This window comes from Bufo gargarizans, chromosome 1 (genome assembly GCF_014858855.1).
Source record: "Bufo gargarizans isolate SCDJY-AF-19 chromosome 1, ASM1485885v1, whole genome shotgun sequence".
Lineage (NCBI taxonomy): Eukaryota > Metazoa > Chordata > Amphibia > Anura > Bufonidae > Bufo > Bufo gargarizans.
Window position 1 is genome coordinate 337828603 of NC_058080.1, and position 27959 is coordinate 337856561.

At 42.3% G+C, this 27959-nt stretch overlaps 1 protein-coding gene across 11 annotated transcripts in view; it reads left to right on the plus strand.

Moving 5' to 3' along the window:
- TCF3 (transcription factor 3) overlaps positions 1 to 27959 on the plus strand; it is a 396630-nt gene that overhangs the window by 58932 nt on the left and 309739 nt on the right. For 9 of the 11 annotated variants that reach the window (XR_006391250.1, XM_044306353.1, XM_044306377.1 and 6 more), the window contains one exon: positions 12843 to 12939. The exons of the other annotated variants lie outside the window; for them this stretch is intronic. Coding sequence is in view for 8 of the 9 variants with exons in the window: in XM_044306353.1 (XP_044162288.1) it covers positions 12865 to 12939 (75 nt within the window). In the remaining variant the exon portion in view is untranslated. The remainder of the gene's footprint in view (positions 1 to 12842; positions 12940 to 27959) is intronic. 11 annotated transcript variants of the gene reach the window in all.

The following is a 27959-nucleotide window of genomic DNA, read 5'->3' on the forward strand; positions in this document are numbered from 1 at the left end:
CAGTGCAGGTGGAAAAAGTTTGTAAACCCTTGGATTTAATAACTGGTTGAACCTCCTTTGGCAGCAATAACTTCAACCAAACATTTCCTATAAATCAACAAAAAGAGAAAATCCGGCTATTGAACAACAGGGGTCACTTTATTTAGCGGTAAAACTTCCAATCCTCATAGGCAGGGTATAGTCAACATGTTTCGGACCTTCGTATATCAGTCCTTAATCATTTCCTGTAATTGCAGATCAGACGTACACAACGGTCAGAAGAAATTCTTGACCATTCCTCTTTACAGAACTGTTTCAATTCAGCAATATTCTTGGGATGTCTGGTGTGAATCGCTTTCTTGAGCTCATGCCACAGCATCTCAATCAGGTTGAGTTCAGGACTCTGACTGGGCCATTCCAGAAGGCGTATTTTCTTCTGTTAAAGCCATTCTGTTGTTGACTGACTTCTATGCTTTGTGTCGTTGTCCTGTTGCGACACCTATCTTCTGTTGAGCGTCTGCTGGTGGACAGATGGCCTTAAGATCTCCTGCAAAATGTCTTTCTAAACTTGGGAATTCATTTTTCCTTCGATGATGGCAGTCCGTCCAGCCCCAAACCATGATGCCCCCACCACCATACTTCACAGTTGGGATGATGTTTTGATGTTGGTGTGCTGTGTCTCTTTTTTCCACACATAGTGTTGTGTGTTTCTTCCAAACAACTCAAATTTGTTTTAATCTGTCCACAGGATATTTTGCCAATACTGCTGTGGAACATCCAGGTGCTCTTGTGCAAACTATAAACATGCGGCAATGTTTTTTTTTTTTTTTTTTTACAGCAGTGGTTTCCTCTGTGGTATCCTCCCATGAAATCCATTCTTGTTTAGGGTTTTACGTATCGTAGATTTGCTAACAGGGATGTTAGCATATGCCAGAGACTTTTGTAAGTGTTTAGCTGACACTCTAGGATTCCTCTTCACCTCATTGAGCAGTCTGTGCTGTCCTCTTGCAGTCATCTTTACAGGACGGCCACTCCTAGGGAGAGTAGCAGCAGTGCTGAACTTTCTCCATTTTTATAGACAATTTGTCTCACTGTGGACTGATGAACAGCAAGGCTTTTGGAGATACTTTTATGACCCTTTCCAGCTTTATGCAAGTCAACAATTCTTAATCGTAGGTCTTCGGAGAGCTATTTTGTGCGAGGCATCATTCACATCAGGCAATGCTTCTTGTGTCAGTAAACCCAGAACTGTGTGTGTGTGTGTGTGTGTAATTTTTACTAGGGCAGTTGTAACAAACAGCTCCAATCTCATCTCATTGATTGGACTCCAGTTGGCTGATGCCTCACTCCAATTAGCTCTTGGAGATGTCATTAGTCTTGGGGTTCACATACGTTTTCCACCTGCACTGTGGATGTTTACATGGTGTGTTCAATAAAAACATGGTGACATTTAATTATTTGTGGTGTTAGTTTAAGCAGACTGTGATTGTCTATTGTTGTGACTTAGATGATCAGATCAAATTTTATGACCAACTTGTGCAGAAATCCATATCATTCCAAAGGGTTTGCATACTTTTTCTTGCAACTGTATATAGATGTTTGTATTCATATGCGAATCATGCATGGATAGCTACTGTCTACCCCTCATCTTTTCTTCATCTCCCCTGGTATGTCTGCACTGAACCTTTTTAATGCATCTATTTCCCTACTGTTTTTGAGTATTTTTTTACATTGGTTATAACACCCCTGGTCCTCCTTTTGATTAGGCCAAATGTAGCCCCTTCTTGTTCACACCTGATTGAACACTGGTATGAATATTAGGGCTCTTTCACACTTGCGTTCTTTTCTTCCGGCATAGAGTTCCGTCGTCAGGGCTCTATGCCGGAAGAATCCTGATCAGTTTTATCCTAATGCATTCTGAATGGAGTGAAATCTGTTCAGGATGTCTTCAGTTCCGGAACGGAGTACACGCCGGATCCGGACAACGCAAGTGTGAAAGAGGCCTAAGTCCTTTGCTCTTTCAGACCTTGGTCTTTTCGATGCAATATCTTTTAAGCGCAACTGTTTTAGTGCACATGTTGAATTATACAAGACTTGAACCAGAAGAGACCAAAGGTAACTACAGAAATAGTTAATGTTGAAATTTTTCATCTTACTTTTCCTACTTTTCCAAAACCTGACATACCCCCATATCCCTTCACCCAGCAAGGTACTATTTATCTGTCCCTCCATCCTATCTACTCATCTTACCGCTTGCACAACCCTGTTTGGACACATAAAACACTTACTTCCCAAACACACACACAGCCACCTGATGCCCTCTCTTACTCTGACCTACAAACACTTTATCTACTTCTCCTTCTTGCTGGTGATAACTCTCCTCTCCATATTCAGGCCCCCCTCAGCAATTTCCCACTATCACCTCTACCTTCCACTACCATTCTCCTTCTACAAATTTCTGCAACCCCTTAAACCTGAAAATGATTTCCCTAACCCCTAACCCCTGACCCCTGCTCCCTTGGTCCCTCTTGCAGGAACATTACGAAACGCTTGCTTTGTCTGTAACAAACTGTCCACATTCATGATCTCTTAACCCCTTAGGGACCCATGACGTACCGGTACGGCATGGATCCTGAATCCTTAAGGACCCATGACGTACCGGTACGTCATGGCTTTAATTAACGATTCCGGCGCCGCGGGGGTTAATCGGGACGGGATGCCGGCTGAAATCATTCAGGTTTCATTTGACTACCCCGTATCGACTATCACAGAAAACCGCAGGTCAATTCAGACCTGCGGTTTTCTGCATTTCGGTCCATTCGGGTGTCCTGTGACACGATGAACCGGAACAAGACTGCGATCGGTGGCGTGATTACACACCACCAATCGCAGTACGAAGATTTGAAGAGGCGGTGCTGGCCCTGGTGCTGAACACTGCTGTCCAGGGTGCTGATTGGTGCAGGGGAGAGAGGCGCGAGATTCAAACTTCCTGCGCTCCGCTCTCCCCTCCCCTTCCTGTCCAGTACCCTCACCGTGCAGCACCGTTCAGCACCAGCTCCTGCGTCCCCCTAATCGTTATCCATCACCCTCCTGCACCCATCGCCACCCAGGTAGGTTATGGTCAGTGAGGGAGAGGCACCATTAGGAAGGGAAAGAAGGGAAAAGTTAGTTAGGAAAAAAAACAACAACAAAAAAAACTTTTACACTAAACTTTCTTTGATCCATCTTTCAGACCCCAGGCCCCCCAGCCCCCCACCACCACCAGCCTTACAACCACTTTTTTTTTTTTTTCTGCGTGCGCTGACTGTCCGGCACTTTTATCGTCCGGCCACTGTTGGCGCATTGCCCTCCCCACCGCTGATCATCGTTGTACTGCTGGTCAGCAACTTTAAACTTTTTGCCCCTTTTTTTTTCCTTTTTTAGTACGCGAACACCCGTTGCCCCCACACACACGCACATATAGTAACGTTTTCCACACACGCACACATACACGCGCACACACACCCATGGTCCGCCGGATGTTCTCGGCCGAGGAGGCATACACCCAGATTGCCTCCGACTCCGAGAGCCCCAGTGAGGATGAGGATGACCCCACATTCCTTTTGTCATCCCCATCCTCCTCATCATCATCGGATGACGATGAGCCACCAAGGCGTCGGAGATGCCGCCAGGCGGAACCAGGGGCCCCACATGCTAGGGATCCTGTGGCCCACCCTAGTACGAGCCTCCCTGGGGTTCGTACTGGTTTCCCGGCCCACCAAATAAGTCCACCGGAGCCCCCTGCCGATGAACTTAGCTGGTGTCTCCCAGTGGACTTTGAACCTGAGATTCCGGATTTTGCTGGCAATCCTGGAATCCAGATTCCCACAGTGGGGTTTACTGAAATTGACTATTTTAGTTTTTTGTTTTTTCAGTAACCCACGGGTAAATCTGATGGTGGAGCAGACTAATCTGTACGCCCAACAGTTCGTCGCTCAAAACCCAGGCTCATTTTTGGCTAGACCTGGTAGCTGGACGCTGGTCAGTGCAGCCGAGATGAGGACATTTTGGGGCCTCGTGCTGCATATGGGTCTAGTCCAAAAACCCAGTGTCAGGCAATATTGGAGTGGGGACGTCCTATACCAGACCCCACTGTACAGTATGGCCATGACACGTCCCCGGTTTGAGGCCATCCGAAAATGTCTGCATTATTCCGATACCCGTGCACTTACCAGTGGAAACCTATTGCTTGTCAGGTATAAGGACAAGAGGGATGTCCTTATGCTGTCCACAATCCACGGTAACAGCACCACCCCTGTCCCTGTGCGAGGTACCACGGCAATGGTCCTCAAGCCCTATTGCATCGTCGACTACAATTGGTATATGGGAGGAGTTGATCTCTCTGATCAAGTCCTCAAGCCATATAATGCCATGCGCAAAACCCGGGCATGGTACAAAAAAGTTGCAGTCTACTTGGTACAGGTTGCCATGTACAACTCTTTTGTACTATCCCGAAGCGCTGGCAGCACAGGGACATTCCTCCAGTTCTATGAGGCAGTCCTCAGACCTGATCTTTTCGGACCGGGAAAGAGCAGGCCGGAGTACCTCGGGAACTGGAGGCGCCCGGATCGTCCCCGGCTAACACTTTCCAGGTGTGGTCCCCCATACTGGAAAGAAGGGACGAACCCAAAAAAGATGCAGAGTGTGTCACAAGAGGGGGAGAAGCCACTACTCAGTGTGACACATGCCCCGATCATCCGGGCCTCTGCGTTTATCGATTGCTTCAGGGAGTATCACACTTCCATGGAGTACTAAATTTTTATAATCCCCAGCAGTCCACTAGAGCAGTGTTTCCCAACCAGTGTGCCTCCAGCTGTTGCAAAACTACAACTCCCATCATGCCCGTGCAGACAAAGGCTGTCCGGGCATGCTGGGAGTTGTAGTTTTGCAACAGCTGGAGGCACACTGGTTGGGAAACACTGCACTAGAGAACATAAAAAACTGTCTCTCAGACTTTGGAGACACGGAAACAATTTTTTTTCCCCCCAAAAAATATTAGTTTTAGGGCAGGCATCCTCAAACTGCTGCCCTCCAGATAACTTTTGACCAAACGCCTCGAATGAAAGGTGTTAAAAATATAAAATAACAACGGTGCCAAAATTTCCATTTGAATCCTGTTTTGCCGGTAATAAAGCAAGAGTTAACAGCCAAACTAAACTCAATATTTATGGCCCTGATTCTGGAGTTTGCAAAAAAACCGCATATGTGGTCGTAAATGGCTATATAGCCGCACGGCAGTGCATAGAACGAAGGGAACTCCATACGGTTTCTGGAAGGCAGATTTTGATGGACATTATTTTATTTAATTTTTTTACACCATGTCCCATTAGAAGCCCCCCCCTGATGTAGCATAGACTAGAAACTCCCCAAAAGCATCTAAGAAACTACACCCCTCAAGGTATTCAAAAGTTACTTTACAACCCTTTAGGTGTTCCACAAAACTAAATAGCGAATGTAGAAACAATTTTAGAATTTAATTTTTTTGTTACATTGCCTCAAAAAATAGTAATATAGAGCAACCAAAAATCATATTTACCCCTAAAATAGTCCCAAAACAACAACCACCTTATCCCGTAGTTTCCTAGATGGGGTCACTTTTATGGAGTTTCTACTCTAGGGGTGCATCAGGGGGCTTGAAAGAGTACATGGTGTAAATAAACCAGTCCAGCAAAATCTGCCTTCCAAAAACCATATGACGTTCCCCTTCTTCTATGTCCTGCCGTTTAGCCAAATAGTAGTTTACTACCACATATGGGGTGTTTATGCAAACTACAGAATCAGGGCAACCCATTTTGAGTTTTGTTTGGCTGTTAACCCATTTTTTCCAGTAATAAAGTAAGGGTTATAATGGAACATTTTCCAAAAAATAGAAATTTCAAAATTGTTTCTCCATCTGCCATTAACTCTTGTGGAACACCTAAAGGGTTAACAAAGTTTGTAAACCCAGTTTTGAATACCTTGAGGGGTGTACTTTCTTAGATGGAGTTACTTTTTTGAAATTTCTATTCTAGGGGTGCAACAGGGGGCTTCAAATGGGACATGGTTTAAACAAAACCAGTCCTGCAAAATCTGCCTTCCAAAACCCATATGGTGTTCCCCTCCTATGTGCTCCCGTTTGGCCAAACAGTAGTTTACGACCACATATGGGGTGTTTTTGCAAACTACAGAATCAGGGCAACCCATTTTCAGTTTTGTTTGGCAGTTAACCCTTGTTTTACTCCTGGGGAAAATTGATTATATTGGAAAATTTTCCCAAAAATATAAATTTCAAAATTGTTTCTCAATCTGCCATTAACTCTTGTGGAAGACCTAAAGAGTTAATAAAGTTTGAAACAGTTTTGAATACCTTGAGGGGTGTAGTTTCTAGAATGGGGTCATTTTTGGGAGGTTTCTATTATCTAAGCCTCACAATATGACTTCAAACCTGAACTGGTCCATAAAAAGTGGGATTTTGAAGATTTCTGAAAAATTTCAAAATTTGCTTCTAAACTTCTAAGCCTTGTAACATCCCCAAAAAATAAAATATCATTCCCAAAATGCTACAAACATGAAGTAGACATATGGGGAATGTAAAGTCATCACAATTTTTGGGGGTATTACTATGTATTACAGAAGTAGAGAAACTGAAACTTAAAAATTTGCTAATTTTTCAAATTTTTTGGTAAATATGGTATTTTTTTATGCAAAAAAATTTGCTTTTTTGACCCAATTTTGGCAGTGTCATGAAGTACAATATGGGACGAAAAAACAATCTCAGAACGGCCTGGGTAAGTCAAAGCGTTTTAAAGTTATGAGCACTTAAAGTGACACTGGTCAGATTTGCAAAAAATGGCCAAGTCCTTAAGGTGAAATAGGGCTGAGTCCTTAAGGGGTTAATCTCTCGCAAACTTTCCTTTCTGGATCTAACAGAAACATGGCTGACAACCTCTGACACTGCCTCCCCTGCTGCACTCTTATAACTGATTTAATTTCACTCACCCCCACTCCCCCCCCCAGCTGCAAACATGGTGGAGGAGTTGGTCTTCTATCGGAAAACTGCTCCTACAGCCCAACTTCACTGCCACCCTCCATTATGCATACTTCATTTGAAGTACACAATGTTGGCATCTACTCTCCCTCCAAGTAGCTGTCATTTACCACCCCCCAGGCCCAGCCACCATCTTTCTTGACCACTTTAACACCTGACTCCTACACTTTCTTACTGCTGACATCCCCACTATCATCATGGGTGACTTCAACATCCCCATTGACACTTGCCACTCAGACGCCTCTAAGTTTCTATCAGAAGCCTACAATGCCTATCTTCCATATCCTCCTTCTCCTCTCACTTTCTTAAACTTAACATAGATTAAAACACAATGTATCAATTTCCCCCCAAGCTTACTCAACCCCCCCACAGACTCTTTCTATCACGATCAATGGCTGCACACTCTCCCCGGTCAACAAAGTCCGCTGCCTTGGAGTGATCTTGGATTCTGCCCTCTCCTTCAGACCGCATGTCCAAGCGGTATTGGCGTACCTGTAAGTCATGTGTCCTTAACTACCGGGACATCATGCCGTAACGGTACGTCATGTGTCCAGAAGAGGTTAAAAGTTTTTATTTATTTTCAGTTGCTTTAGGATCACTTTTCTAGTGTAAATTTGATTCCCCATTGCCCAGCGAATTCAGTTAAAAATTCTAACAAATATGTATAAAGCCATCCACATCCTCTCCCCTGCATATATCTCTGAGCTACTTTCCCGATACATCCCCACACGTAATCTTCCTGCCCAGGCCATTTATTTGCAAATCCGACATGTCACTTTATGTGGTAATAACGCATCGGAACACTTTTACTTATCCAGGCCATTCTGAGACTGTGTTTGTTTTCTTGTGACACATTGAACTTCACGACAGTGCTAAATTTGAGTCAATATATTTTTCCTTTGGGATTTATTTATTTTTTTTAAATAAAATTTACCCCAAAAAATTGAAAAAGTCACAATTTTTCGAAATTAGAATTTCTTTACTTTTAAGACAGTAATGCCCTATAAAATAGTTATCAGTCATCATTTCCCAAGTGTCTTCTGTTTGCATCATTTTGTAAATGTAATTACATTTTTTTTTTTTTTTTAGGACATTACAAGGTTTAGGAGCCATGTTTTCAAATTTTCTACAATTTCCAAAACAATTTTTTTAAGCACCAATTCGGTTATAAAGTGATTTTTTAGGGGCTTATATAATTGAAACCACCCATAAATTACTCCTTTTTAGAAAATACACCCCTCAAATAATGAAAACTGATGTTACAAACTTTGTTAACCCTTTAGGTGTTCCCAGAAAATTTAAGGGAAATGGAGGCGAAATTTCAAAATTTAATTTGTTATGCAGATTTTTCATGTTAATAAATCTTTTTTTTTTTCTTGCAACACAGCAGGGTTCAACAGCAAACTCAACCTCAATATGCAATACTCTGATTCTGCAGTTTACAGAAATACCCCATATGTGGTGGTAAACTGATCTATGGGCATGTGGCAGTTGTCAGAATGAAAGGAGCGCCATATGGGTTTTGGAGGCAGATTTTGCTACAATGGTTTTTGGGCACAATTTTTTTTGTATTTTGAAGAGACCCTGACATACCCAATACAGTGGAAACCCTCAAAAAGTGACCCTATTTTGGAGACTGCACCCTTTAAAGAATATATTAAGAGGGGTACTGAGCACTTTGACCCTCTAAGCGTTTTACGTAATTTGAAAACACTTTGCTGTGGAAATGAAAAGTTTTATTTCTTCCAATAAAATGTTGCTTTAGCCCCAAATTTTTCATTTTCACAAAGGGTAACGGGAGTAAAAGCACCCCATAATTTGTTACACATTTTCTCCTGAATACGGCAACACACCATATATGGTGGTATACGTCTGTGGGGGCTCATGGCAGAACTCAGAACGGAAGGAGCATATGGCTTTTGCAGCACAGATTTTGATGGATTGGTTTATGGGCACCATTTGGTTTTTATCTTTTGAGTGATTCTTCTGTGGGGGCTCATTTTTTGCGGGATGAGATTACCTTTCATCGGTACCGTTTTAGGGTCAATAAGACTTTTTGATTGCTTGGTAATTTCTTGCTTGTTTGTTTGTATGTTTTTTTTTTTTGTTTACAGCATTCACCTGAGGGGTCATCTTGTGATATTTTTATAGAGCAGGTTGTCACCTGTCACTCAAACCAAATGTTTTTTGACTATATACCCAAGATATCATGAAAGCTTAATGCATATCGTTGTGAAATAATGAACCAATTGTCACTAATTATAAATCCAAAAGAAGATCCAAGTGATCTCCATATTGCAAATCAGAGAATATATGCAATATACAACAGATACAGAGGTACAAAATGAGACTACCACTAGTAAGACATACAGACCAAGAGCTGAGGGGAGTGGAGCAACCCTGACGTACATCTCGCTGTGCTTCCTCTGGGGGGGTGTGTCCATCTCGTATACACTCAGTTTTATACCCTATTCAGTCCAATGTCCCTCTCATGTGCCCATGATTGTGATAGGCTTCTAATATATCCTTAATTATAATATCCTACTGTAAGAGAAGACCTAAAGTTAATGGTGTATAGTGCCAAAGTGCATCAGTGATCAGATGACAGTGACATAAGTGTGTGATATTATTTTAAGGCTATATTAGAAGCCACATGTTTCAGATTATGTATCCCTTGTCAACAATGTTTACACTTGATATTTATGGTTTTGACGGCGACACTATCAAGACATGTATTGCCGATACCTTACGTGATAATGGATTGTCATATTTTTAGCTGTAAAATTATTGGGCGTTATGAACTAAATGAGGCAGGGATGAATTTATAAATTTTATTCATATAACAAGCTATGTGATGTTATCTTATACATGATTCATATTGGTCTGTTAGGCTATTTATTGGATATGGGCATTCTGCCCTGCTCTGAGATGGTGGGCATCGCAATCACACAGGGTGGTGGGATCTGCTACATTTATGCTTGGTCCTTCCTCTTAGATCCAGGTTGCTCAATTTGAAATATACTGCCATGTCAGGCCTCGTCAGGTCATAATAATAATATGAATGTGGGATTGTAATTTGTTATTTTGGATTGGTTTCTCTATTAAATATGAGATCGGCAATATGCCTTTTTGTGGGATGGCGCCCGACTTGGCCAAAGCGGTGGGAATTGCCGGCGTGACACAGCAGAGTGGCGTTTCTTTTGTTACCCACATGATGCACATGTGCGAGACTTCTTGGGGTGGGAGTATTGGCATGTGGGATGTTGCGAGATTTGACCATATTGATCTATGCTGGCGATCTCGCTGTGTCTCGCGACATCCCGACGCCATTAGACAGCATGCCACCTGTGTCACGCAGGAATGAGCGCTCCCATTGCCTAACTATTTTCAGGTGACTATTTTATAATTAGGAGGGAGACATTGGACGGAATAGGGTATAAAACTATAGGTGTATTTGAGAATCGCAGAGGAATCGCAGCAAAGCGTACGTCGGGGTTGCTCCACTCCCCTCAGTTCTTGGTCTGTATGTCTTACTAATCATATACATATCTTGTCTGTATCTTGTATATTGCATATATTCTCTGATTTGCAATATGGAAATCACTTGGATCCTCTTTTGGATTTATAATTAGTGACAATTGGTTCATTATTTCACAATGATATGTATTAAGCTCTGATGTCTTGGGTATATAGTCAAAAACCATTTAGTGGACTGTTGGGTCACATTTATTGCATACCTGCATTAGAGTATATATATTTTTTTTCTACCTCTCATTTGGATTGCCATTTCTTACACACTTGAGACCTAAGGCTTTCACCTTCTCAGTGTTTTTACATTTTCTGTTATATGTATGTCCTTCATATGTGACACAAAGATGGTTTTTGTACTGTATGTGTGGTACTTCTGATTTTTGTTTTAGTAGGTATGGTCACACACATGACTTTGTTATATGGTGGTCCTTTTTTGGTTTTCTGATACATAAGTCTCTAATTTTTATTTTTGTTTTTTACACAGTAAATGCATTTTTTTTTTTTTTTTTACAGAATTAAATCTTGTTTTTGTGTTGCCATTTTCTGAGTCCTATTTTATTTATTTTATTTTTTGTGGGCAATTGTCTTATGTATGGTCTAATTTTTTGCTGGATGAGATGATGGTTTGATTGGGCTAAAAACACCTTTTGGATCGCTTGGTATTGTACTTTTTGTGAGGGAAGGTGACTAAAAATGTTTTAGCAACATGTGATATTTTTACAGAGCTGGTCGATACCGATGCGACAATACCTAATATGTATACCTTTTTATTTGTATATCCTCCCCCCCCCAATTAATTGCGTAATTTTTTTTTTTACTATGCAAAACTTTTTTTTTTTTTTTCTTTAAAGCTTTAGGGTGTCTGTAATGCATTGGCTGTAAATGTATTACACACTGTAATACAGTTACAGCCTTCCTGCCTGTGAGATCCAGGGGGACCCGATGGGGAAGGAGCTCCCTCCCTGCACACACCTCGCACATGCTGCGTTCAGCGCTGCTGACCGTGGCATAGTTGTTTTCACAGATGCCGGCGCATACAGCAGGGGTCGGGTTAAAGGGAACAGCCAGTCCCTCTGCAGCTGATCAGGCGGGCACAGCTGCTGCACCCGCCCGATCAGCGTGCTGTAGTACTACGGCGCTGGTCGGGAAGGGGTTAATAATAAATATGGCCAGACTGTTTTGAGCCTTACTGACAAGCGTTTTTCTTACTTTTTTCATTGTCTCGTTCCAGCATTTTAATGTCGGTGCTATTCTGACATTGACTGAAATTACTCAAGGCTGTTCTGGGGCCTACATCAGACTCCTGCCAGCCTTCACACACCTAGACACCCCACTATCGCATTTGTGGGGTGCCGATGGGATCCCGCGACATGTTAATGGGGTTGTCTGGGTTTAGAGCTGAACCTGGACATACCCTTATTTTCACCCAGGCAGCCTCCCTTAAGCTAGCATCGGAGCATCTCATGCTCCGATGTGCTCCCTTGCCCTGCGCTTGATTGCACGGGCTCTCTTGTTTTCAATAACACTGCCAGGCATAAACTTCCGCCCAGCAGTGTGTTTGTGACGTCACTGGCTAGGACGCCGCTTAATCCCGCCCATCGGTGCCGGCGACATCACCGGGGTTTCTGGCAACCCCATGGAGAGCCCCGATATATCACCGGATCTAAAAAAATAAAAATAAAAAACTTTGCCCTGCACGATGTGAGTTATGACTCTATGACAATAAATATTGTGCGAGCACCCACTAAAAGGCCCCGAAACGTTACACTGATGTATATTTTGTACCACTGGTGTTGAAATGAATTAATAAATGAAGCAATTTTCTAAATTATTTCATTGGTCTTCAACCACAAATATATACAGTTTTTTTTTTAGACAGATCTGCCTGCAGGTCTTTCAGCCACCAGGTAGGACAAGGATAGGACAATTAATTTCAAAATATTTTTGAATCTACTTCTGACTTTGGCAAAAAATCCTGCAGTAAAATTTTGCTTCAGCCTTGTCCAAAAAAATGTGTGGCCATACCCTAACATTGTCTATGTTCCCAGTGGGTGCTTACATGATTGGAACTTTCACAGATTTGGAAAACCACAGCATTGCAGTAAATAGCAAGTTCAAAGCATGCAGTGTACAGTCTGAGATTTGGGCCAAATCCCCAAGTAACATGTAGATTTTGATGTGGTTTGAGCCTTTGTCTAAAATCTTAAATTTTGCTTAAATTTTCTTGCTGTTAGATTAGTAATACTGTTTTCCATTTTTAAATTAGGGAACCCTATTTATAAAACTGGATGAATATGAATTCACAGCAGAGAATGGCAGTGGGCACAGACAAGGAACTAAGTGACCTTCTGGATTTTAGCATGGTAAGCAATTAAATATTTATATTTTATGCACTGACATTCCGCAGCACTTTACAAACATTAGCTTCAAGCTGTTTCCAATGGGGCTCTCAATCTAAGTACCCTATTAGTTTGTAAACCCACACAAACACTGGGAGAACAGACAAACTCCATGCAGATGTTGTCCATGGTTAGATTCAATCCAAGACCCCAGTGCTGCAAGGCACCAGTGACAACCACTGAGCCACCAGATATCCTTAACTAATATAGGGGTTATCCAGCCCATAAGGTTGATGACCTATACTCTGGATCAGCTGTGAGACGAGTAGGCGGTGATCCATGCGAGCAACACTTCCTTGTCATTACACTAAGTCTCGTTTCGGTGTAGTGTAAATACTGGCACCCGCTTCATTCACTTAAATGGAGTGGGTGCTTGCATTAAACTGCACTTCTGGTACGAAGTGCAGTGTAATGAAGAGGATGCGATGATCGAATGGAGCACTGCCTCCTCTTCAAACAGCTGATCGGCGGGGAAGCAGTGTGTGAGACCGCTGCCAATCTAATATTGATGACCTCAATATTATAGGCTGGATAACTTCTTTAATGTCTTCTCTCACTCCTCAGCCCTCACTTCAGGACTGTGATAAAACAATAAAGCCACCCTTTTTTCCTGTTGAAAGTATGCTGTTCTTTGTATTGTGCAAATTGAAACTTGCTGCCAATATTTACCTTGTTATGCTTGTGTTTTCTTAACCTCTTCAGTACTAAGCGGCTTTTCACCTTAAAGCTTAAAGGGGTTATCCAATTATTCAAACCCCCCCCCCCCCCCCTTAACATGGGCCGGGCCCCTGAACGGTAATATATTTGCGCCGCTCCTGGTCCCTGCACTGTCGCTGCTGCTTCTCCCTGCACACGGATTAAAACATCTGGTGTTGCGGGGGAGCAGCCAATGGCAGATGGGGACAAGCGTTCCCCTGTCCCCACCAGCCATTGGCTGCTCTTCCCCTGACTCTGGATGTGTGTATCCATGTGCGGAGACCAGGAGCGGTGCTGGGAGTGGGGTAAGTATATTACTGTTGAGGGCTGGTACATGTGGTGGGGTTTTGAGAAATTAATTACCCCTTTAAGATTTTTGCAAATCTGATCTTTCACTTTGTGGTAATAACTTTGGAATGCTTTTACTTATCCAAGCCATTTTTTAGATTTTTTTTTCTCGTGACTTTTAGCGGTAAATTTTGAGTCTGTTTTTAACTTTTTAACATAAATTTCAAAAGTTGCGATAAATTTGCAATTTGATTTTCTGTGCCTTTCAAGACTGATAGTGACGCTTCATAAAATAGTTTTTACTTAACATTCCCCATATGTCTACTTTATGTTGGCATCTTTTTGTAAATGTTATTTTATTTTTTATACTTTAGAAGACTTAAAATTTTACAATCCATTTTGAAAATTTCCAAAACCTATTTTTTAGGATAGTTTCACACCTCTAATGTGAAGCTCCGGTGGAAAATCAGCCAGACACAAACCACTGCATGTTCTCTGCTTGTTTGCTGGAATGATTGCAGATCTCCGCCTGACCCCATTATACTTAATGGGGCCCGCAGACTTTCTGTGCTCATCCAGCAGTGCTGGATCCAGTGAAGTCCGGCAGGATGTTCTCTGCAGGCACAGACTGCCGGAATTCACACAGGAGGCTTAAAGGACCAATTCAGTTCTGAAGTGACTGAGTGGCTTGCATAATTGAAATAACTCGATAAATGAGTTTTAGAAACTACACCCCTCAAATTATTAATAACCAATTTTACTAACTAAATTCTGGAACACCTGAAGGGTTATTTTAAGTATTCCAGAAGGAAAGGAAAATGGAGGTGAAATTAAAAAAAAATCACTTTTTGTAGACTTTTCGTTATTGATCCTTTTTATGAATGAAGGAGGCGGAGCAGGTGCGTTGCGTGAGTAAGTGACTTAACGCCGCCGCCCGCTCTGCCTGTTACCGGAGCTTTATTGTAAGTTAGTAAAGATGCGCTGATTTAAAGTTGAAGTAAAAGTTACTGCTGGTTAAGGACACTGACCCTTCCGCCCCGCATAGCAACGAATCGGACGATTATTCGATAATGGGATTCGGGTATTATCGATAACTTCGATTAATCGTTGCAGCCCGAGACAGGACAGCCAATTAAGACGTTTCAGCACATGGACACACCACCTACTCTATAAATAAACCCGATCTGGCCACCATTTTTCATTCTGTATTTTTGCCAGTGTAGGGAGAGGTTGCTGAGTGGAGCAGGGACAGACTGTTAGAGACGCCAAACGCTAGCTAATAGGGCCACAAAAGTCCTTTTAAGGACTGGTATTGGTGTGCTATAGATAGGTGTGACATACTGAGGGATGCAATATACTTAGAAAGTATTTTATAACATAGAAAGTATATTATAGTGCATTTGTATTGTGCAGAAGTTGTGTGCGGTTCTGCTGCGATACTGCAGTTATACAGAAGGACAAACTCTATTGGAACAAATAATTGCAACTGGTGTGCAATACCAGTTGTCCCCCCAAAATCTGATTGAGGCAGGGGTGTGATATACTTATAATATTATATCTATATAGTGCATTGATATTGTGCAGCATTTGTGTGCAGTTCTGCTGAGATACCGCAGCTATAAAGAGGGACAAACTACTGCCATATAAATTGGTGGTCTCGGAGGTCTTTAGAAAATTTGTGGCCTTTAGCACACTGCACAGGAAGGCCCTCCCGGAAGGAAATATTTCTCCCAGAAGAGCATCCCTGAACTACAGTCGGGTCCATAAATATTGGGACATCGACACAATTCTAACATTTTTGGCTCTATTCACCACAACAATGGATTTGAAATGGAACGAACAAGATGTGCTTTAACTGCAGACTGTCAGCTTTAATTTGAGGGTATTTACATCCAAATCAGGTGAATGGTGTAGGAATTACAACAGTTTGCATATGTGCCTCCCAATTGTTATGAAACCAAAAGTAATGGGACATAATAATAAATTGAACTTTCACTTTTTAATACTTGGTTGCAAATCCTTTGCAGTCAATTACAGCCTGAAGTTTGAAACACATAGACATCAACAGACGTCTTCAGTTCCTGCTTGTTCTTGGGGCATTTTTCCTTCAGTTTTGTCTTCAGCAGGTGAAATGCATGCTCAGATTCAGGTCAGGTGATTGACTTGGCCATTGCATAACATTCCACTTATTTCCCTTAAAAAACTATTTGGTTGCTTTTGCAGTATGCTTTGGGTCATTGTCAATCTTCACTATGAAGCGCCGTCCAATGAGTTCTGAAGCATTTGGCTGAATATGAGCAAATAATATTGCCCGAAACACTTCAGAATTCATCCTGCTGCTTTTATCAGCAGTCACATCATCAATAAATACAAGAGAACCAGTTCCATTGGCAGCCATACATGCTCAAGCCATGACACTACCACCACCATGCTTCATTGATGAGGTGGTATGCTTAGGATCATGGGCAGTTCCTTTCCTTCTCCATACTCTACTCTTCTCTTCCCATCACTTTGGTAGAAGATGATCTTGGTCTCATCTGTCTATAGGATGTTGTTCCATAACTGTGAAGGCTTTTTTAGATGTCGTTTTGGCAAACTCTAATCTGGCTTTCCTGTTTTTGAGGCTCACCAATGGTTTAGATCTTGTGGTGAACCCTCTGTATTCACTCTGGTGAAGTTTTCTCTTGATTGTTGACTTTGACACACATACAGGTCCTTTTAAAAAAATTAGCATATTGTGATAAAGTTCATTATTTTCTGTAATGTACTGATAAACATTAGACTTTCATATATTTTAGATTCATTACACACCAACTGAAGTAGTTCAAGCCTTTTATTGTTTTAACCTCTTAAGGACATAGGGCGTACAGGTACGCCCTTGTGCCCTGGTACTTAAGGACACAGGGCGTACATGTACGCCCTGGGTATTTCTGATCACTGCCGTGCGGCTGGCAGTGATCGGAACGCGGTGCCTGCTCAAATCATTGAGCAGGCACCTAGGCTAAATGCGCGGGGGGGTCCCGTGACCCCCCCATGTCGGCGATCGCGGCAAACCGCAGGTCAATTCAGACCTGCGATTTCTGCAGTTTCTGCAGTTTTCCGCGGGGATCAGAAACTTTAGGATTCCAAAAATGTTGCTGCATCCCTCCCCCCTGCACCCCTGAGTTATTTGAGCACGGTGGGAGGTGCAGGGGGAGGGTTGCGGGCGGTCCGGGAGGCGGGCGGTGCGGTAGGCGGGATCACGATCCCCCGCCCGCCTCCCCTTGAATAATCGTTGGTTTCTAGTGGGTATACCAGGGTGCCAGCACATTGCTGGCACCCTGGTATAAACGGCTGACATCGGTGATGCGATGTCAGCCGTTTAACCCTTTCCATACCGCGGTCCGTACGGACCGCTGTATGGAAAAGGTTAACAGCGCAGGGAGCTCCCTCCCTCTCCCATCGGGGGGCTGCTGTGCCTTTGCAGCCCCCCGAATGGAGAGGGAGAGAGCTCCCAGGCAGCCCCCCCAGAGCCCCGTCCTTACCCTTCCCCGTCTGCGCAGTTCTGACCATAACTGAGCAGACGGGGAAGGTTCCCATGGCAACAGGACGCCTTCTCAGGCATCCTGCTGTCCATGGTGCTGAACAGATCTGTGCTGAAAGGCATAGATCTGTTCAGACAAAGTGTAAAATACAGTAAAGTACTATATATTGTACTGTACTGTATTATACAGACATCAGACCCACTGGATCTTCAAGAACCAAGTGGGTCTGGGTCAAAAATAAAGTAAAAATCAAAAAACACATTTATCACTGATTAAAAATAAAAAAAATTAAATTCCCTACACATGTTTGGTATCGCCGCGTCCGTACCGACCTGATCTATAAAACGGTCATGTTACTTTACCCAAACGGTGAACGCCATAAAAATAAAAAATTAAAAACTATGATGAAATTGAAATTTTGCCCACCTTACTTCCCAAAAAAGTTAATAAAAGTGATCAAAAAAGTTGTATGTACTCCAAAATTGTAACAATCAAACGTCATCTCATCCCGCAAAAATCATACCCTACCCAAGATAATCGCCCCAAAACTGAAAAAACTATGGCTCTTAGACTATGGAAACACTAAAACATGATTTTTTTTGTTTCAAAAATGAAATCATTGTGTAAAACTTACATAAATAAAAAAAAGTATACATATTGGGTATCGCCGCGTTCGTATCGACCGGCTCTATAAAAATATCACATGACCTAACCCCTCAGGTGACCACCGTAAAAAAAAAAAAAAAAACGGTGTAAAAAAAGCTATTTTTTGTCATCTTACTTCACAAAAAGTGTAACAGCAAGCGATCAAAAAGTCATATGCACCCCAAAATAGTGCTAATAAAACCGTAATCTCATCCCGCAAAAAATGAGACCCTACTTGAGATAATCGCCCAAAAACTGAAAAAACTATGGCTCTTAGACTATGGAGACACTAAAACTTTTTTTGGTTTTAAAAATTAATTCATTGTGTAAAACTTACATAAATAAAAAAAATTGTATACATATTAGGTATCGCCGCGTCCGTGACAACCTGCTCTATAACATTACCACATGATCTAACCTGTCAGATGAATGTTGTAAATAACAAAAAAAAAAACGGTGCCAAAAAAGCTATTTCTTGTTACCTTGCCGCACAAAAAGTGTAATATAGAGCAACCAAAAATCATATGTACCCTAAACTAGTAGCAACAAAACTGCCACCTTATCCCGTAGTTTCTAAAATGGGGTCACTTTTTTGGAGTTTCTACTCTAGGGGTGCATCAGGGGGGCTTCAAATGGGACATGGTGTCAATAAAACCAGTCCAGCAAAATCTGCCTTCCAAAAAACGTATGGCATTCCTTTCCTTCTGCGCCCTGCCGTGTGCCCGTACAGCAGTTTACGACCACATATGGGGTGTTTCTGTAAACTACAGAATCAGGGCCATAAATAATGAGTTTTGTTTTGCTGTTAACCCTTGCTTTGTAACTGGAAAAAAAATATTAAAATGGAAAATCTGCCAAAAAAGTGAAATTTTGAAATTGTATCTCTATTTTCCATTAAATCTTGTGCAACACCTAAAGGGTTAACAAACTTTGTAACTTCAGTTTTGAATACCTTGAGGGGTGTAGTTTCTTAGATGGGGTCACTTTTATGGAGTTTCTACTCTAGGGTTGCATCAGGGGGGCTTCAAATGGGACATGGTGTCAAAAAAACTGTCCAGCAAAACCTGCCTTCCAAAAACCATATGGCGCACCTTTCACTCTACGCCCCGCTGTGTGGCCGTACAGTAGTTTACGGCCACATATGGGGTGTTTCTGTAAACTGCAGAGTCAGGGCAATAAAGATACAGTCTTGTTTGGCTGTTAACCCTTGCTTTTTTAGTGGAAAAAAATTGGTTAAAATGGAAAATTAGGCAAAAAAAGGAAATTCTCAAATTTCATCCCCATTTGCCAATAACTCTTGTGCAACACCTAAAGGGTTAATGAAGTTTGTAAAATCAGTTTTGAATACCTTGAGGGGTGTAGTTTCTTAGATGGGGTCACTTTTATGGAGTTTCTACTCTAGTGGTGCATCAGGGGGCTTCAAATGGGACATGGTGTCAAAAAAACTGTCCAGCAAAACCTGCCTTCCAAAAACCATATGGCGCACCTTTCACTCTACGCCCCGCTGTGTGGCCGTACAGTAGTTTACGGCCACATATAGGGTGTTTCTGTAAACGGCAGAGTCGGGGCAATAAAGATACAGTCTTGTTTGGCTGTTAACCCTTGCTTTGTTAGTGGAAAAAATGGGTTAAAATGGAAAATTAGCCAAAAAAATGAAATTCTCAAATTTCATCCCCATTTGCCAATAACTCTTGTGCAACACCTAAAGGGTTAACGAAGTTTGTAAAATCAGTTTTGAATACCTTGAGGGGTGTAGTTTATAGAATGGGGTCATTTTTGGGTGATTTCTATTATGTAAGCCTCGCAAAGTGACTTCAGAGCTGTAGTGGTCCAAAAAATAAAATATCATTCCCAAAATAATTCAAACATGAAGTAGACATATGGGGAATGTAAAGGCATCACAATTTTTAGGGGTATTACTATGTATTACAGAAGTAGAGAAACTGAAACTTTGAAATTTACAAATTTTTCCAAATTTTTGTCAAATTAGGTATTTTTTGGTGCAAAAAAAATATTTTTTTTTACTTCATTTTACCAGTGTCATGAAGTACAATATGTGACAAAAAAACAATCTCAGAACGGCCTGGATAAGTCAAAGCGTTTTAAAGTTATCAGCACTTAAAGTGACTCTGGTCAGATTTGCAAAAAATGGCCTGGTCCTAAGGTGTAAAAAGGCTGTGTCCTTAAGGGGTTAATATTGATGATTTTGGCATACAGCTCATGAAAACCCAAAATTCCTATCTCAAAAAATTAGCATATCATGAAAAGGTTCTCTAAACGAGCTATTAACCTAATCATCTGAATCAACTAATTAACTCTAAACACCTGCAAAAGATTGCTGAGGCTTTTATAAACTCCCAGCCTGGTTCATTACTCAAAACCGCAATCATGGGTTAGACTGCCGACCTGACTGCTGTCCAGAAGGCCATCATTGACACCCTCAAGCAAGAGGGTAAGACACAGAAATTTCTGAACGAATAGGCTGTTCCCAGAGTGCTGTATCAAGGCACCTCAGTGGGAAGTCTGTGGGAAGGAAAAAGTGTGGCAGAAAACGCTGCACAACTTGAAGAGGTGACCGGACCCTGAGGAAGATTGTGGAGAAGGACCGATTCCAGACCTTGGGGGACCTGCGGAAGCAGTGGACTGAGTCTGGAGTAGAAACGTCCAGAGCCACCATGTACAGGCGTGTGCAGGAAATGGGCTACAGGTGCCGCATTACCCAGGTCAAGCCACTTTTGAACCAGAAACAGCGGCAGAAGCACCTGACCTGGGCTACAGAGAAGCAGCACTGGACTGTTGCATGTCATTCGGAAATCAAGGTGCCAGAGTCTGGAGGAAGACTGGGGAGAGGGAAATGCCAAAATTCCTGAAATCCAGTGTCAAGTCCCCACGGTCAGTGATGGTCTGGGGTGCCATGTCAGCTGCTGGTGTTGGTCCACTGTGTTTTATCAAGGGCAGGGTCAATGCAGCTAGCTATCAGGAGATTTTGGAGCACTTCATGCTTCCATCTGCTGAAAAGCTTTATGGAGATGAAGATTTCATTTTTCAGCACGACCTGGCACCTGCTCACAGTGCCAAAACCACTGGTAAATGGTTTACTGACCATGGTATCACTGTGCTCAATTGGCCTGCCAACTCTCCTGACCTGAACCCCATAGAGAATCTGTGGGATATTGGGAAGAGAAAGTTGAGAGACGCAAGACCCAACACTCTGGATGAGCTTAAAGAGGACCTTTCATCAATATAATTTTATTTAAATGACCCCCCTACCTAATAGTCCGGCATCCACTGATGTTCCCCCCTTTTTTTTTTTTTTCAAATCGACCCCCGAATCTTGAAATAACAGCCTTTTTCTTCTGCTGCAGCGTCTGTCAATCAGACGCTTTTTTGTAGGGGGCGTTGCTCAAGTCTTTTCTTTGCTATTCTCCTTGGCTGAGAGCGCAGCCAATCGCAGCGCTCTCTCTCAGCCAGGGAGAAGGAGCTCAAGTTCTCGCGAGAATCGCGAGAACTTGAGCTTCCTAACATCCGGTTCCAGCGCCATCTTGGATTCCCCTGACGAGGATCGCGGCGGGTGAGGAAGCAGCGCAACGAGCGGCAGGGTAAGTATTAGAATATACCCCTTTTGCTCGATGTCTAATATTCTAATACTTACCCTGCCGCTCGTTGCGCTGCTTCCTCACCCGCCGCGATCCTCGTCAGGGGAATCCAAGATGGCGCTGGAACCGGATGTTAGGAAGCTCAAGTTCTCGCGATTCTCGCGAGAACTTGAGCTCCTTCTCCCTGGCTGAGAGAGAGCGCTGCGATTGGCTGCGCTCTCAGCCAAGGAGAATAGCAAAGAAAAGACTTGAGCAACGCCCCCTACAAAAAAGCGTCTGATTGACAGACGCTGCAGCAGAAGAAAAAGGCTGTTATTTCAAGATTCGGGGGTCGATTTGAAAAAAAAAAAAAAGGGGGAACATCAGTGGATGCCGGACTATTAGGTAGGGGGGTCATTTAAATAAAATTATATTGATGAAAGGTCCTCTTTAAGGCCGCTATCGAAGCATCCTGGGCCTCCATAACACCTCAGCAGTGCCACAGGCTGATTGCCTCCATGCCACGCCGCATTGAAGCAGTGATTTCTGCAAAAGGATTCCCGACCAAGTATTGAGTGCATAACTGAACATAATTATTTGAAGGTTGACTTTTTTGTATTAAAAACACTTTTCTTTTATTGGTGGGATGAAATATGCTAATTTTTTGAGATAGTAAATTTGGGTTTTCATGAGCTGTATGCCAAAATCATCAAAGGCTTGAACTACTTCAGTTGGTGTGTAATGAATCTAAAATATATGAAAGTCTAATGTTTATCAGTACATTACAGAAAATAATGAACTTTATCACAATATGCTAATTTTTTGAGAAGGACCTGTACACCTACCTCCTGGAGAGTGTTCTTGATCTGACCAACTGTTGTGAAGGGTGTTTTCTTTACCAGGGAAATAATTCTTTGGTCATCCTCCACAGTTGTTTTCCATGGTCTTCCGGGTCTTTTGGTGTTGCTGAGCTCACTGGTGCGTTCCCTCTTTTTAAGATTGTTCCAAACAGTTGTTTTGGCCACACCTAATGTTTTGCCATCTTTGCTTTTGTTTTTTGTTTTCAGCCTAATGATGGCTTGCTTCACTGATAGTGACAGCTGTTTGGAACTCATCTTGAGAGTTGACAGCAACAGATTCCAAATGCAAATAGCACACTTGAAATTAACTCTGGACCTTTTATCTGCTCATTGTAATTGGGATAATGAGGGAATAACACACACCTGACCATGGAACAGCTGAGAAGCCAATTGCCCCATTACTTTTGGTCCCTTAAAAAGTGGGAGGCAGATATGCAAACTGTTGTAATTCCTACACCGTTCATCTGATTTGGATGTAAATACCCTCAAATTAAAGCTGACAGTCTGCAGTTAAAGCACATCTTGTTTGTTTCATTTCAAATCCATTGTGGCGGTGTATAGATCCAAACATTTTAGAATTGTCGATGTCCCAATATTTATGGACCTGACTGTATACGCATTTTAATTCTGCAGTTATTTGTGTTGAAAGAGTTTAGTGGCCTATTTCAGTATAAAAATATATGCACATTTCACTTCTGCAGTAAAGTGAAATGTGTTGTGGTGAAAGGATTCAGAAATCACCTACTCAGCGGTGTGGTGTTTTTTTTTTTTTTTTTTTTTTTTTTTTTATTAAGCTGCCAGAGGAGGTTAACATGGCCATATGTAGAATATGTGGGCAGAAGGTGAAGAGTGGCCAGGGTGTCAATTTTGGCACTATGGCCCTGTGTCAACATATATGCAGCGTTGCCATAGTCTCCTGGGAGAACCATGGCTCCGATGTGGTGGTCCAGCCTACCGCAGCTACCATTGCATCACCCAGTGGCACGCACCCTGTTTCAGCCAGTCAAGGCTCCACCACCTCAGCCGAAGGGAGTGGTCTGTCATTCCCATCTTCTGCTGGTCCAGATGCTCCTAGTCAGTCATTCTGTCAGCAATCGATCACCGAAGCGATTGCCAAGAGACGGCAGTATGCATGCACGCATCCAACAGCTCAGAAGCTGAAGGTGCTGCAGTCCCTCCCTTTCTAAGTGGTGGACTCTGCACCTATCAGAGAACTGATGGCTTGTGCCGAGCCGAGGTGGAGAGTCCCAAGCCGTCATTTCTTTGCCAGAAAGGCAGTACCAGCCCTGTACAAATATGGCCCACTGGGTGACTGTGGTGCCTGCACAGCCACACCACTAACTTGGCCAGGTGACACTGCTTCCGCCTCCTCGTTCTCACGCTGTTGGTCCTGCAACAATATCCGCCTCCTCATCCTCCACAGTGTCCTCAGCCTCCACTGCAGGGACAATTCACAGCATACCACATGTGCAGGGCACAGCAGTGTCAAACTTTTCTACACCTTGTTTGCCTGTGCAATCTGAGTCACACAGGGGAGGAACCTGATCCGTGTCCTTCATCAAGAAATTGAATCCTGGCTTTCTCTGCGACAACTCAAAATCGTAACCATGGTGTCGTCACTGCTTCAAGGAGGGCTGAAGGGTTCAGGCTAAATTAACTGAAATCTGTGAGGGGATAAGAGTTTTTCAATCCTCTGCCCTATAGGAAAAACTTAAGGGATATACAGAAACTATGCAGTCTTGAAGCAATAATCCTGGACCCTCATCACCAAGAGTTCAGGGGCCATTATTGAAAGCTGTTCTTGATGGAAAATAAACAGACGTATCGTTTAGGACAATAATAAACATATAATTACTGAATAGGTGGATCACATACGACAAATTCAAGGAGTCTATAAGATCAGCGACTCCACTCATAACTACGGGAGCATTGATGTGCGCCATAGATCTAAAGGATGCGTACTATTACATTCCCATTCATCAGCAGTACCAGCAATACCTGAGATTTGCAATAAAAAGGCAAGAACTAATCTACCACTACCAGTTCCAATGCCTTCCATTTGGAATATCTTCTGCCCCTCAACTATTTATGGAATTAACTGCAGAGATAATGATCTATCTGAGACAGTGTCACATAATGAGAATTCCCTTTCTGGACAACTTTCTGCTTACAGCAGAATTATCTTCAGCAGACCTTATCTCCGCTAAAAGAGTTGGGATGGATAATACATTTCGAAAAGTTAGATCTACACCCAGACACCGAAAATATATTTCTGGGGGCTCTTCTAGACTCAAGGAAACAGAAATCCTATCTTCCTCTATTGAGACAAGAAAAGATAATCTAAAGGATTGCCTCCTCAGAAGAAGGGAAAGATGTACCTTTAAGAGAATTTATGCAGGTACTGGGTATAGTGACAACTTTTATTGCAGTTGTTCCATGGGTACAGTTCCACTCAAGGACTCTACAGGAGATTATTTTATCAAGATGGGACAGAGGCCATCACTCCCTAAACTCGAAGATGATCCTTACAGAAAAAGTGAGGAACTCCCTGGAATATGGCTCCAACTTCTGTGATCACGACAGATGCCAGTCAGAAAGGCTGGAGCGCTCATTTACATGATTCTTTTTCAAGGAAGATTGTCCATCCAAGACAGTCTAAAATAATCAAATTTCAGGGAACTTAAAGCAGTCCTGGAAGCCTCGAAGGCAGCAGTGCATTTATTGAGGGGCCAACACCTGAAGCTTCTTTCAGACAACATGACCACGGTCTGCTATCTCAAACATCAACGAGGAACAAGAAGTCCTCTCCAGGGTCTAGCAAACCAGATCTTTACAGGGGCAGAACAAAATGTGCTATTCATATCAGCCATTCATCTAAAAGGGTTATACAGTACATCAGCGGATTTTGAGTCGCCACAAGTTTGACCCGGGAGAGTGGATGCTCAACAGGCAAGTATTCTATCTGATCTGTCTCAGGTGGGGCAGACCACAAATAGACCTGTTTGCATCAAAGAATTTTCAGACTGATTATTTCTACTCTCTAAATTCCAGAGACATCCTGTGGGAGTGGACGCACTTTCCTAGGAATGGGATATTGACCTGGGGTATGAATTTCCTCCCTTCCCATTCATCTCTGCGGTACTGCGGAAATTAAGATCGAGTTCAGCAAGTCTAATTTTGATATAATGTGAGTTTATAGTGGCTCACCCCTCTGATTACCAGGTTAGGTGCTCTAACTATGATGTGGTTCACCCTAACCACATAAGGAGTTAACAGTAAAGAAATGTATAAATTATAGTGAGCACTCAATATCTGTGGTCATACATCAGGTCTACTAATATAACTAATTTATTAGGTCATAAAATTATGCATACAATAGGATAGAAATAGACAATATAAAATATATGGTATCTTAAAAAATAAAATATAAATAATATATAGAGAAACACAATTTGTTATACTAATAAGAGCAAATGTATCACTAGAAATTGGTCACTAAAAATTGGTATACGCGTTTCAAGGTCTCTGACCTCTTCCTCTGAGGGGTCCCAACCCAACCGTTTTAGGGTCCCAACCACTATACGCGTTTCAAGGTCTCTGACCTCTTCCTCTGAGGAAGAGGTCAGAGACCTTGAAACGTGTATAGCGGTTGGGACCCTTATAGAGGACAAGACACCTTAACCTATCGGAGCTGATCAGCACACGTAGTTACGGACACGACCGCATAGACGGTGATAGAAATTATTCCTAATCCATCACAGGAGTCTTGAACCAACTACAGGTAAAGACTTCCCCGGCGCCCTGATCACGTGTAGTGCCGGCAAAAAGCGCAGGACGCCAGCCACATGTGGGACGCACAGCGGCTACTTGGGAGCAGGATTACCGTAACCACATCGCGGACCTTGAATATCGGGAGATATCCCACAACGCCACACCGGGTGAGTGCACTGACCCACGGTGGGACGCCACCACGGACAGTTACACACAAGCCGGACCCCAAACAGTGAGTACCTCTGGATAATTATACTCACGGATATATCGTACAAACCAGTGAATTACCATCCTCACTTTACGCAGGATATAACTGAGACATTAACGTTGGGAACAATGCTGCAGCACTCATAAGAACAAAGTCGCATAAGCTTTCATAAGGACACAATACCAATTTTTAGTGACCATTTTCTAGTGATACATTTGCTCGTATTGGTATAACAAATTGTGTTTCTCTATATATTTATTTATATTTTATTTTTTAAGATACCATATATTTTATATTGTCTATTTCTATCCTATCTATTGTATGCATAATTTTATGACCTAATAAATTAGTTATATTAGTAGACCTGATATATGACCACAGATATTGAGTGCTCACTATAATTTATACATTAATTTTGATATAACCCCTGCATGGCCCAAGAGGTGTTCTCAATTCTGAAGGACATGTCTATTAGGAAGCCACTGTCCCTACCAAATAGACAAGATCTCCTTCTACAGGGTCCTTTTAAAACACCCGGACCTCGAAAGACCAGATTTGACAGCCTGGATCCTGAGAGGCAGATATTAAAAAGGCAAGTTCTCTGAGTAATATCAACCTTACAGTGCAATCGTGAGCCAGTAACTTTGGCCATATACAACAAGATATGGAGAAAAGTTGTCTCTTTAATCATCCAGAAAATGCTTTCCCCTCAATAGGTCATATTTTGGACTTTCTTCAGATGGGATTTGATATCGGTTTAAGACCTAGTGCTTTAAAGGTTCATATTTTGGCATTATCCTTTTTTCTGGAAATTCCTTTGGCAGAGCTTAAATGGATAAAAAGATTTCAAAAAGCAGTGTCTAGGATTAGACCTTAAGACAGACTGTTCCTGCCTGGGATTTAAACATGGTTCTAAATGCTGTTTGTAATCCACCATTTGAACAGTTAGAGCAAATATCTGATACATTTTTGTCTTTCAAGGCCTTATTCCTGATGGCTATAACCACGGCGTGTAAAATAGGAGAGATTCAGGCCTTGTTGTATCTAAACCATACTTGAAGATCTTAGATGATGGAATAAAAAAGAGGGAAGAATTATTTCCACTTTTGTTAAAGGTTAAGGCGGCCAGCCTTAACCCTTAACAAAAGTGGAAATAATTCTTCCCTTTTTTTTTCTTTTTTTTTTTTGTGCCTCCCACAAAAATGGTCAGGAGGAACGTTTCCATTGTCTAGATGTCAGAAAAATAATCCTGAGAGTTTTCAGAGAACAGAATCTTGGAGATCTTCCAAGCTTTATGTTCAGGAAGGAATAGAGGCAACAGGGCCTTGAAACAAACATTGGCCAGACAGATAAGAGACCATCAAGGAATCTTACAGACTTCAGAACAGATCCTGCTCTTTGACTGAGAGCCATTCGA